The sequence below is a fragment of the Ylistrum balloti genome, unplaced genomic scaffold (genome assembly GCF_031769215.1).
Source record: "Ylistrum balloti isolate Yb309-2 unplaced genomic scaffold, AGI_CSIRO_Ybal_v1 Utg370744, whole genome shotgun sequence".
Classification (NCBI taxonomy): domain Eukaryota; kingdom Metazoa; phylum Mollusca; class Bivalvia; order Pectinida; family Pectinidae; genus Ylistrum; species Ylistrum balloti.
In genome coordinates this window covers 455,382-469,217 of record NW_026782438.1, presented here as the reverse complement: position 1 = coordinate 469,217, position 13,836 = coordinate 455,382, and the positions used below count along the sequence as shown (strand labels likewise).

The 13,836-nt window shown below is 34.8% G+C and overlaps 1 protein-coding gene across 1 annotated transcript in view; it reads right to left on the bottom strand.

The window, feature by feature from the left end:
* LOC132558009 (carbonic anhydrase-related protein 10-like) overlaps positions 1 to 13,836 on the bottom strand; it is a 59,708-nt gene that overhangs the window by 3,930 nt on the left and 41,942 nt on the right. The window contains exons 5-8 of the mRNA XM_060222530.1: positions 10,184 to 10,279; positions 4,985 to 5,063; positions 2,606 to 2,760; positions 1,789 to 1,896 (exon numbers count right to left, since the gene is read on the bottom strand). Coding sequence (XP_060078513.1) covers positions 1,789 to 1,896; positions 2,606 to 2,760; positions 4,985 to 5,063; positions 10,184 to 10,279 — 438 coding nt within the window. The remainder of the gene's footprint in view (positions 1 to 1,788; positions 1,897 to 2,605; positions 2,761 to 4,984; positions 5,064 to 10,183; positions 10,280 to 13,836) is intronic.

Below are 13,836 nucleotides of genomic sequence, written 5' to 3'. Positions count from 1 at the left end.
CCCGCTACCCAGTCACAACTAATCTGATAGTCACACTATCCAGTCACAACGAATCTGTTTGTCTCTGTATCTAATCACCATTAATCTAGTTGTCACACTATCAAGACACCAATTATCTGGCTGTCCCACTACCCAGTCACAACTAATCTGATAGTCACACTATCCAGTCACAACTAATATGATGGTCACGCTATCCAGTCACAACTAATCTGGTTGTCTCCGTATCTAATCACCATTAACCTGGTTGCCCCACTATCTAATCACATTGCTATGGCCAGTGTTTGATACTAATTCTACATGAAACTTATGCTGTAGATTTTACTGTATGCTTGACCTTGACCTCAGTGATTTAATAACTTACAAAGATCTTTGTCATATATCAATTTTAAAGCATATTTTGAAATAATTCCCTCCCCACCCCCATGAAAAAAATTATACAAAAAGGATGGCAAACAAAGCCTGATTTACTGAATCACACAACATATAACACTGGTGACAAACAACTTGGAATGTCAGCATGTTGAAAACTTAATGATCACAAAACTAGCACACAATTATGACATATCTTATGTAACTGCATACCTGTAGAGAAGAAAAGAATTTGATACCTTCAATTGAACCAGCAAATTTATTACACACATGATGCATAATATTGAAATGCACTGATGCAAGACCTTGTAAGTTCAGCTCCTAATATTGCAGAAATCTAACTTTTTTTATGTTTACAAGAAGATTTTGTTTTCCCGTCTGCTAAGTAACTCTTACTTATGGAAACTTTACTAACAGGAACTACAGACAGATATTATAGAATTTCTCATTTTTAAAACGTGACATATGATTTAAAATTTTATTTTACATTCAGCTACTGTTACAATACAGCTTGTACCTGCCTTTAGGACAGATGTGTAGACAACATGTCTATACACATACAAAAATCAAGTATTAAGTACATGATATCTGATAAAATTGTACAAACCACGGTAACATCTTTCTACACAAATTAAGCATTAGATTTAGTATATGTGTATAGCCAAATAATCTATCAACCTTTATCCTCTATCTTGGAACCGTCAGTTATGCTCTGAGCCTTATGTCGAAATCTATCAGATGATTTAAGTGGAACTTGCAATCGTTAACTATATGTTTTGTTACAGAAAAGTATTCTGTAAAAAAAATCATTGAAAAATTCAAAACAGCCTGCGAATGACATAACCTAATTTTCCTGGTTATAAGCAGCTGCTTTTTTCTTGCCGTGCGGCTTATAAACCAGTGCGGCTTTTTGGGGGACAAAAAAATCAGCAGGATGAAACAAAATAGATAAAACATATTGTCTGAACATTGGTTGCGGACCATTATGTATTTCGGAACTTCCATAATGTCAAGGCGTATCATATGCACTATTGACCTGCATGACCTAATACCCTGATGATTTTGGTTGCTGTAACATGTCATGCTTCCAGAAAGAATGAAAAATAGTGATTTAAACCAAGGATACCAGTACACCAGTACGACACATCAGTACCAAGATTTCCACAAGTACCTGTCCATCACATGTTTGTGACTGAAGCAGATCGTCTAGAACTGTGGCAATTCCTGTCCAATTAACTTTATCTTGGTTACCGAACCAGTCTACCTTTTACAGTGAATGAGAAAACACGTGACTCATCTCGCCGCTTAAGTCTAATGTTACCGATCGGTCATGATAATGAATTATAAAACTTTATCCCCCAAAGTGTCATGAAGTGTCTGTTTCCCTCCCATAGACCCTGAAGTACAGAGAGATGATACCTGTTTGCGAGTGTTGATATTTGTCCTCAGCACACGGTGATTGAGGGGCATTGCAGGTCTGATATTGTTCATCTGCCATTCCATCCACACGCTTCTGAAAGCATTTAACTGAAAGAGATAATGTTAATTTACCTTGAAATTAGTCCAAGAGATGAATAAATAGGTGATACATAATGGTAACAAAAGTAAATATCTAAAATTATTCTTGAAATCAATTCGAAATCTGCACGAACGAACACACAAATTAATTGTATTTCTGATATTATTCATACAATAGTTTTCCTGCCTCTGCATAAGAGAGCCAAATCATTACTGAAATGAGTTGCATTATATTTGTTTATGTGTTGCCTTTGACGTATTTTCTGACTGAACACAGGAAGTGTATCTGAAGTGCATGTATTAACTACATCGTGTCTGTAATGCCTCCTTTAATTAGCACTTTAAGCTCATCATTTGGGCCTGAACTTCCTTATATATTGTGTCTCTCAATATTTCTTCTCTGAACCAGGAACTCTCCTTAGAGGTTTTTATCCTTGCGCAACATGTCACAAACACGGCATCATTCATTTAAAGGCTTATGTTTCCTTTACCTTTGTGTCTGCGTCACGGCATCAGAAGCAGTCTCTACAAAGTTTGCACTGCAGGGACTTTCCATCCACCAAAGAACCTTTTATGGACATGTTTACATACCCCGTGTTTCCCAAAGAATATTTTGTTACTGATGAGATAATGCCTGCAGTTAAAGTTTTTAAGATTTGCTTTCCCTTATTTACCAACTCCGAGAAATACTTTTGAAATGGCAAACTTATTTCCTTACCTGTTTTTCTGAAATGTATGATGGTTTATTAAATATAATCCATGTGACAGTTTCCTGACAGCTAGGTTGTGTCATCGATCCCTCGTAAGTTATGTAATGTTCCGTAAGCGGCAGAAGCTCGTCCACCGAGAACGCCGTTATCGGCACGTATGCACCTGTAAGTAATGAGAATGCCAAATGGAGTTTAGTCATTAATACAAAATGTTGATGGATCGTGGACACATTAACAAAAGTTTGCCGATTAAAGGCTATTTTTAGGGGGTGGGGTTACATCCTCAAGATATCAGATCATATACAGATCTTCTAAGAAGAAGTGGACCTTCTTCCAACTATAGTGATATGCGTGCCATTGTTCTGTCAAGGTCGTAGTTTGAAGTTTAAATCGTTATTCAATGTTTAACATCACCATTCTGAAGACTAAAATGTAGGTGAACGAACTTTTCTGACAATCTCGTGTTATCAACTTATTCAATGAAATAATAACGGTAAAGTAGTGTTTAATTTCAGAATATCGTACACTGTTGCAAAGCACTATCTACCATTGGACAGAAATTATAACATATTCACGAGATCTCTTAAAAACATCACCGAACCCTATATGATCATTGGTGATTCATGGAAAATATCTACATAATGTACATCACGTCGATAATTTCGAATGGGATATATTGCCACTGCGAAATTATCATTCACGCACAAATGCTTATTTTAAAATGATTTAGAACTACTTAATTCAAGGAGTCTCATATCTGCTCGCTTGCTTATAGTCGGGTCGTCGCCTATATATTCTCAGATTTATATCTCAACTAGAAGAGGTAAAAGTTGAATTCGGTCTTTGGAATGCGTGGGAGTTTCAAAGAGATTGTGAACATTTCGTAAATACAACAAAGTGTCAATTTCCCTAATGACCCATTAACCAGATTATAGAGTGGAGAAAGATAACGGTTCTGTCTTCATGACTGTAACAACCACAATAGAGCAGATGAAGCTCTGAGCTGCCCAGTATTCGGCTATGGTACTTGAAAGAAGTTGACAAATAAAAACCCAGGGAAAAAGTCTTAATGTGTATCTTTTATGTGCATTATCCAGCAACTGACTCGAACCTGCGGTGACTTTTAAATTGCCATTTTCTATCCAGACAAGATTATCGTTCCTAACGAAATAAATTGAGAGAATATAACGGGATCTGATGCCGTAAATGCATTATAAGGGAGGTGTAGTGTACATGTACAGTGTATTGATTCATCCAGTGTCATTGAAAGTGATGGTGCGATGGCACAGAGGGATCTACCAGCAGACATACGACAATCTGTATAGAAGTTTAACGACCATTTAACGACCTTATTCTAATCAATTATCTTTCAAGACAGGATTATAGTTTTATCAATGACAATTTTTTAATAAATTAAATATTCACAAATGTGAACCGCATCTCCAAGGATTTGCAACGTATGGTACCAAGGTCATGAACTGCTTGACCCCTCTGCTCCCGACATCTGAGATTAAGTAGAAGAAAAGTTTAACTCGATTTTGACGAATACCTTAGGGAGAGGTAATAGGAATTAATAGTTATACAATAAAACGCTCTTACGTTCAAGTCACCGAATTTATATCTCTCGAAGGTAACTGCGCAGAGTATATTGGAACCAATTATCTTCAGATGGGTCGTAGTGTTGTTAAGATTTTCTGCAACAGTAGGGAAATGCCGATTGCAGCACGCGGGTAGGTCATGTCAGCAAAGGCGAGTCTGACCAGGAAATGTCACGTGTCGGGTATAAATGTAGGCTGTTTTAAATAACGAACGTCGTAGTTTGCTCATGCAATGATCAAATTGTTCCTTTGAGTGTTGTTTGACCAGATGCAGGTAAAATGTTATCGAAGTTTGACATCTCAGGGTCATTTCATCTCTTTTAAGATAACTGACTGACAGTGTCGCAGTCCCAATCTCTTAGGTAAACATTTATCTGAATATAAGCACTATTTTGCTATGTAGTACTCCTTTATATTGAAATGCTATCAAAACGCCGCTTTGGCGAAATCATATTCATAGTCACAGATGCCTAGTGTATACAACAGTTTAACTAATATTTTTGCAAAATGATTTACGTTATTTCACGCCGTCTTGAAATTAACACAATTTAGCCTAAAATCCAGGCTTAACGTATTGGTAAAACCACAAAATTATGTATGTATGACAGCAAGTCATGGACAGACGAAGAGAACGATGTTACAATGCTATATAACAATGTTAATTTCCTCGATATCAAGTCCATAAGACACAATTCTTTGTTCCATGGTGATGCTGTCTTTTTTGTCAGCACGCGATTCAAATAAACAATTACTGACGGTGAACTACTGGACATGACAAACATAACTTACCTCTTTCCCAGGCTAAGTCGTCTAACTTGGTTGTAAGTGCATCTAAAGCTGAGTTTTCATCTGTCTTTTCTGACGCTATCTGAAAACATCCAGTAATATAAGACTTACTGTGAAATAATATATATTTGTGTAAATCTCATTTCGTTGTTTCTGTAATACAATTACTTTTTCTTGGGCACTTAATTTAATGGATAAGCGGTACTCAAGAAATTTTAAAATTCTGAAAATCGTGAATTTCTATTACTTTTTCCATGATAATTTGAGGGCATATGAATCAATTATGAGAACAAACGATTTATCAACATAATATGATTCAATTGAATGACATGAAATTATACTCAAATAATAGATCACTGTAATGACACATTAAAACATTGAATGATCCGGTCGTCTGGTAACACTGATGCCAGTAGTGACTTACATCTTAGAAGCTAAATTTGGTATATTCTTCTCACTTTACGACTTCCAAAATTATAGCTTCTTATAATAAAAAGAGCTAGTTCGTGACTAATAATCTACCGACGTACTGTTTCAACATCCGTGCGACAGCGGGAAAATGGTTTCCAAGAAGACTTTATGACGTTGTTAGGGCAACATTAGTGACATTTGTGACGGACACTACTTCGATTCTGCCGTATTTAATTCGGAAGCTTTAAAAGTTTTGTCTGGCCCTACTTGGACACCGAAGTAATATACTTCCTTCACATGTTACTGATCTTTGGCACTTTACCACAAATCCTGGTTTTGGTCTACTGGCTACGCAAGAAGACCAAACGAGATGCATTTCAGCTATATTGACAGATGCTGACGGCATTCATGATAGCTATATCTTGTGATCTAGTGTGTTTGGTGTAGAAGTTGCAGTTAAAATTGACCTTTCTCTTGCTGGTGTAAATTTCACGGTTGATAGCATTAGATTGCCATCATGGTTAACTCAATAAATAACTCAGGCGTATTAGCATGCATAAAGCAAAACATGCTTCGCTTTTTGTTTCTTATCTCCTATTTCATTCGGAAATTAGTATTGTTTACTTAAGTAAATATACTGGTGTCAATACTTGGAAAGTCCTGAAAAAGATGGAGGTCCCTGATCCCAGTCAAGCCAGAATCATATCTGTAGAAATTTCTAAATACCGACGAAGACATATACTCAGGATTTTGCTTGATATCCGTATGTAAAATGTCTCAGACAACACAAGTGACAATATTGCATGAAATGAAATCCAGCATTTGAAATATACACAAACAAACATTAAGGTGTACTACATTTGTAATGAAACATAGTAGATTGAACATTTACTTATTTTTGAGATTTTCTTATCTAATGTTTGTTGCCTATGTTAACTGCATAATTGTAACCAATTACACCCCTTTAATACAAATACGACTTTCTCTATCGCTGATACAAATAACAACATGTCAACAAAGTCGTGATTTTAACTCAAAGTCAAGAAAATCAGAACAGAATCTAAAAAAGAATTATTTATACAGATAACCTTGAAAAAAGAAGCAAAAAAAAAAACTTGTTACACCATTCATCAATTAACCGTTAGTCTCTTGAAAATACCAGCACTGTATCTTAATATATTCGTATGTTCATATATATCTTTATACACCATTGAGTGAAATCCCCTTTGTGCTGAATTTATGACACAAATGTGTCCTCTGTGATCTGTGTAAGTGTGATTAAATTTTAACTGAGAGAAAAAAAAATGAAAACAAAAAATGAGCCATAAAGAATGTTCTCTATATTCTTGGGCTGAGTTCTGCTGACATGTTTATTTACAGTGGAGGTGACAATAGACGGCGATTTAAGACATTTGATTCCAAATAATATTTTGACTACTGAACTATAGTAGCTATTGTCATTTCTCACAAGGCATGTACATTCCCTTTTCTGTGAATACAGGGAATTAATTCATCACCTCAGTATTAAGATATAATATATGAATTTTATCACCTGAACTCCTGATGGTTTACAACACTGCACGAAACGATTTTCATATGACAATATTTACAACTGCTACTGAATCGATAGCTAGTTTATGTCTCAATACCTTGAGGATAGAACGTTAGCTAATTAACCAGCTCTCGAAATAGCACGAATCACTTTCAAACATCCTCCCAGGTCATTGATATTTCCTACTTATTTTTCAACAGTACCTCGTTTTCATATAATCATATATTGATTTATTTCATTCCCTTCTTAAATCTAATTATGATATATCGTGATAAGTAAAAAAGGGATATTTTATATGCATAAGATTATAGAAATGCATATTTTTGTGTTGTCGGGAAGAAAATAGGCAGACTTCAGCAATCAGTCAAAGACTTATGAATGGCTGTTCATTTGAATTAACATGAAATCGAAATAATTTTGAACATCGATTACACAAGATTTTTCAAGATGTTTGTCTCTAAATTTTGCATGTTGCTATTTTTCAAAGGAAATATTGTAAATAAAACGATAAACTGTTTATTTTGCTTAGCTTATTTGATAATAAATCCATTTGAGTAGTAGGCAAAATGTTCGTAAATGTTATTTACCTCGTTCCCCATTTCATCAATATTCTGCTCACCTAACAAACTAAAATACTAATCCTTAGATATGCCTGAACACCTGTATTCAAACTCTGAATGGCATCATCCTTGATGTAGGTGTTTCTTTTTCAGAATGCTAAATGATTCTCTATTAATGAGGTCTTTCATACTTTTACCTTGTGGTATCTTTCGGCGAAGTTATACTCTTTAAAACATCAATTCAAAGCTGAATAATAGATATTTTTAAATATAATCGTGCTTTTCCTGAATAGAAGAACGGGCATCTACCCAAAAACAGCGGGCCTATTGCTATATATGATAAAGATGGACAATGTCGGAGATTTTGGTACCCCTAGAATGTATGCATAAAGAAAGTAGACTCCATGACTTTAAATCATACACTGCCCGTCATCAATGGCGGCCTCGTCTGCTACAAAAACCGTATACCGCAATTGAGTTGAGTAATATTCCAGTAAGAGGTTGAAGTAATTCCATATTCACTATGTCAATATAAACAAAATGTATGAGCGCCTAACGTGGCAAGAATGAGTAAACATCTCCCCCACAGGCCTATTTCTGTACCTCTATGGATGAGGGGAACGAAAGTGAGTTTTACTGGTCAATCTTCATTACCACTAGACGGTCAGGAAGATGGTCATTTTAACGCAGACTTAATAGGACACGCCAAGGTTATAAAAAGTGGCTTTAAACACCTTGTCTTCAGTTCATGACATTTTCTTATATTGAACGGTTTGCCCTATATCATCAGTTTGCAATGATTGTCTCCCTTGTTTGCTCTCGTTTTTTCAGAAATATACATACTATCACATAAAGGAAAATCGCACTTAATCCGATTGATTGATCATTTGAAACAATAGCATCAAAATCAAAGAATTGATTGTATTTTTTTTTTAGAAAATAGAAAAAAAAACAATGAGACAGTATTGAGATTATCTTGTTATTGAAATGTGTATATCAAGATTTTGTCAGCCTTAATATATTGTCATCACAGATCAGAGATACGTTATGCTGACAACGTTCTAACAAATAAAACAAGGCAATGTGGAAACTTGTTATTAATTTCATCCACAAACAAGGTCCTTCTAGACTAGATCTTATTATGAGATGAATCAGAAGTTGCCTTTAAATGACTATCTAATTACTCGAGTTAATAGAGTCTGTTCTATTATACGCCTAATCACAAGTCAAGGTTATGAGAAGATGCCGAATACGGATGATGGATAAATTCGCGAATTTTGAGGTCAATTTTATAGTGTAATCACTATGGAATGTCATAACCATTTCACGACACCATGACACGCTTTCCAGCGTCAAAAATGTCAACGGTCTATTTGCTTGCTGGGTTTATTGCACCGTGATCAAGCGATACCACTTTGAAGCGTAGTCTCCGTGTAGTAGCTGGTTGCTAGCTCACAGTACAACATACGGGAGATCTGTTGCACTTAATCCAAACCAATGAAGTTTAAGTACTGAATATACCTAGTCAATCAGAAATTTCAAAAGAAACGTCGAATAATACAAATAAAACAAAAGAGGAAGTAATAGAAAATTTCCTAACTACATAAATCATTCTTTCTTTTCAGAGTCTTTTTATGCCTACGAGAAATCGAAACGTCAAAACACCTGTTACAGTAACTCGCAATTTGTTGTAATTACTAAAGAGAACGTCAGTCTGGTTTTATGATACATTGACAAAGTTTGGTTCGTTTTCATCATTTAATGTATTGTTGTCGGTACCGTAGACATTTTGTATTCGGAATATATAAAGTTATGTTAAATTATCTTTGAACATTTTGTTTCTTCCAGGTTTTAAAACCTAAAAGCAGGATTAATCTAAATTAAATTGATTAGTTTCTCCAATTATATTTCTCCTGTGAGCATGTAAAAATAGAAATGTAACAAATCCATTCAACTGCGGTAAAAATGGTATCTTACAGTATTTCTATGTGATTTTCGTTATTATTAAGCTTAATTGCTATGTTCTCGACCTAGCTCAAGGTGGAAGAATACATAATTACATTAGACAATTTAAATGGGAAGATAAAATATTTGAAAATATTTGGAAAGGTTTTTATTTCACATTTATTGTAAAATCGTGCTGTAAAACACACATTATCCCGACCATATCACACACTTGGAGTGACGTTTCTAGTTGATGTACTTTTAGAGTGCCTTTATGTCGTCCAAGCACGCAGAATCACAAACATGGAAAATGTCGTTGATGGGAGTGTGTGAGTTGTCGTAAACCTTCCCTGTGAATCAAGCAGAGCTATCAGAAACTATAATTGATGGTAGTTCCGTATCTGTGACGTCTGCCGTAGACAGGCTTTCAGGGTTCAGGTCAATGCGAGATATGGGAATGGCATATCACGTAAACTGAAGTAACGGACACAGGTTTGTATCAAAATTGGAAAATCGGATGCAACAAAGTACATCACGTGACAGCTCTCGAAAAAACATCCTTAAAAGAGTGAAAGGGCATCCTTTACATATGCGTGAGAACGAAATCTCTGTAATATGAATTTCCTTGGAATTTTTTTTATTACATTCAGCGAATAAAACATTTTAAGTCGAATACATTATATCCTGAACTAACAGGTATATGTAAATACATGAATTGTAACCAAATATACTTACCTCGAGAAAAGTCGAGATGACTACAATTCCATTGGATGAATTTTCGGCACGCGACATATTTTCATAAAGATCACCATTGTATCCAATCATTTGAAGCTGAAAAATTAACAAATATATTTATATATATATGTAATTCAGTTGTCATTTAATTTCTTTTCAAAATTTATGTCTTCGCTACATCTAAGGTAATGTGTTCAGCTACGTGCAGGATACTCGGTAATGACAACTCAGCCTAAACATATCTTTTCCTCTTCTTAGTAATATATCTTGCACCAAGATGAGTCTTAGATTACATCGATTTATTTAGTTCTAGTAACAAAAATCCTTAAAGAAGACGTCTGAACTGATATAATTGCAAACTAATCAATTTTGGCAAACTGTTGATAACCACAACATCCATTTCAAAACAAGAAAATATCAACTTATCAACATGATTATAATCCAAACTCAACTAGGGCAAAATATGAACAAAAGAAAGATTTACACGAAGACTCCTGAATAAGTACAAGGATAATAGGACCAGGTGTTCCGAAAGAGTAAGTGTCGTCTGTTTCATCAACGACACACGCCATGTAAACATTGGCCAATTCAAGTAAGTAATGTCACGTTCTCAAATGAGAACAAAGTATAGTTACTATGACGATCGTAGTATTTCATTTTATGAAATATGGATTATGACTTCATCTATATAATTTCTTACATGAATATTCATTTCGTATCAGATTTAGGTAACAGTTTTAAGCAAGCTAAACTAAAAAAAACAAAGGCAGAAATAAATTGGTATCCCTTTTATCACCATGATCAAAAGTTAAATGGTTAATGCGCACAAGTAAGGATTTCATAGGAAGAAAAGTGTACAAAATCGTCTACTTAGGTTCTTATGAAAATCGTACGCGTCAATTTGAAAAAAATATATTATCTAATTTTTGGAAATTCTTCATAGATCTAGCTAGATCAATTTACATACGTTCTCGCAGTCCCCTGATTGTGTCATAACATGTTCGCGTTGTTATTAGCCGAACAGAATGAAATATTTGTGTAAATTATAAAATCAACAAAAATAAACATGATAAAGTAATAAAACTGCAACCTCAGCGGAAACAACATACACACTTGTACATTTACCCAATATTCTGTATAAACTCTATGAACCAGTGACCTCTTCAGTTCCGAATTGCCTTATGCGCTATATTTAGGCCGTTAAATTTATATCGGCTATAACTAGTTCCACCAATTTCGCCTTTCCAAACTGACCACAGGAGAGATATTTTGATGCTAATAATAGTATGAAAAGACACTAGAATCAGTTCATAACAAAACGACCAAATTGTTTTCGCGGAAATTCCTTCTCAAAGTACACTAATCTTGCTGTACACATTTTTGTTTCAAGTATGAGGTAGTCTTCTTTGCGATTGTCTGAATATCCCTGCTGTATTTTATCACGGGCATTTATTCGACAGAATAAATTCATTAATTAACTTAGGTATTACATTTAAAGCCTACGTCATTGATCTTCATTGTGAAGTCACGATGAAATCAGTGCATGTATGGCGTCTTTACTCTTTGCAATCCTGACGTCACAAAATGCTTTACAATGTAACATCATAAATAGATATTACAGTGAAGACAGGGAACGATTTTATTTTGATGTGTGACGATAACCAAGACTGATCTGTTTACTGTCACCGTAACAGCATATTGGTCTCAAAATGATTCATTTCCATACAATTTTAGACGATAGTCACCTCAGGCCCATGTTTTCCTACTAGTGCATTGAATCTGGAATACTACCAGGCATGTTTATTTATTGTGGTGCTCAGCATACTCTGAACAGTGAAGCTTATATGAAATATGGCATAGCTGGTATAAGAAAACGTCTGTGTTCAATCAAAGTCATTTCATTCGATACTAAATTAGGAATTAGTTATCAAAATATTAATATTGTGGCGGGGGAAAAGGTATTGTGGCGTAGTACGTTTCTGCAACTGGGATTAGACGGATATTCTGGCTGGAAATGGTTTTTAGTGCAAGCAGCAAAATAACAACAAAAGCGAGCGAATTTACTGTGTCAAATTATGTTAGAGTCACTATTTAACACTATACTGATGTTTGAGGCAAATGCTATAACCAAAATGGTAACAGCAATTATATCTTTTGTGTTTATGGCGAATGAACACAAGGACATTTCCAAACTTGCAGATATATTTCTCGATAGACTGTAATATCACTAACAAAAAACACAGCTGTTAAGGGCTCTCCGCGTTACACCTTCATTAACAACAACAGCAAAACCTTGTTTGTTGATCGAATTACGTCAAGCTAGTTATCTCAATTTATAGATGAAACCATTGTCGTTCGTAACGTTGCATGTTCTTTATTATTCTCAAATCTAATGCATAATTCCATCCAGTAAAATACGCCGTCTGTAATTTAGAGCTGGGAGTCTTCAAGATAATCTACTACACAAAAAATACCCCATCATTTACTGCTGATTAACGGAAATGACGTTTCTTCGCATTAATCAGTTAAGACTTGGAAAACACTCTTTCTATCAATAAATGATCTTCGTGTATGACGGAAGTAATCTAACTATGTTCTGTATTCGTCGATATTTTCTGTCTTTACTGCTAACTAAAGCTGACGTACGATAACATCGAGACCATATACAACGATTTGTTGATTGCCTTTTATCGAGAAAGAATATTACTGTTTTATAGCCGATGTCGACATATCGGTACGTTTATTGTACTGCGCAATCAATTATGATAAACCTTCTCTTCATAGAAAGATGTCGAATACACCTAAACATGTGCGACGTACATTGTATTGACATGAGTGAACTGCACGAGTAAATAACACCCAGTGTGTATATTTAGTAAGAACTACAGGATCAGGGTATGTCGAATTATGCATCAAACGGCATCATACACGTGCATCAGCGTCGTCCTTCTCGGTCTCATCAGTGATGTCGAGGATACATAATGTGCATATCTACAGGATAATTAAGGAACTCCAAAGCTGACAAAACATGTACTAAAACATCAATGGGGATGTGCACTTTGCTCTTCACGTAAGAAATAAATGTCAAGTTCGGTTTAGTACACTTAATCGTGTCATCATTCATGTTGATCTAAATTGATATGTTTCAGTATAATGACAAAAGCAACATCTTAATCAGGTTTGATTAAATTAATTAGATCAATTATACGTACATAACAGGTAAGTTATAGGAAAATAACAGGTTAATAACAGGTAAATAACAGACAAATGACAGGCAAAAACCAGGTAAATAACAGGTAAATAACAGACAAATGACAGGCAAAACACAGGTAAATATTAGGTAAATAACAGGTAACTAACAGACAAATGACAGGCAAAAAACAGGTAAATAATAGGTAAATAACAGGTTAATAACAGGTAAATAATAGGTAAATAATAGGAAAATAACAGGTAAATAAAAGGTAAATAATAGGTAAATGATAGGTAAATAAAAGGTAATTAACAGGTAAATAGCAAACAATAACGCACTCGCTGTCTAAATTATTTCCGCATTAAAGCAATGAGTTTTTTCAGTGCAGCGTCCATGTTTGCCAACGAGATATAACTTCGGGTTTCAATCATCTCTCAAAAATGGTCATATGAGGATTGTCAAA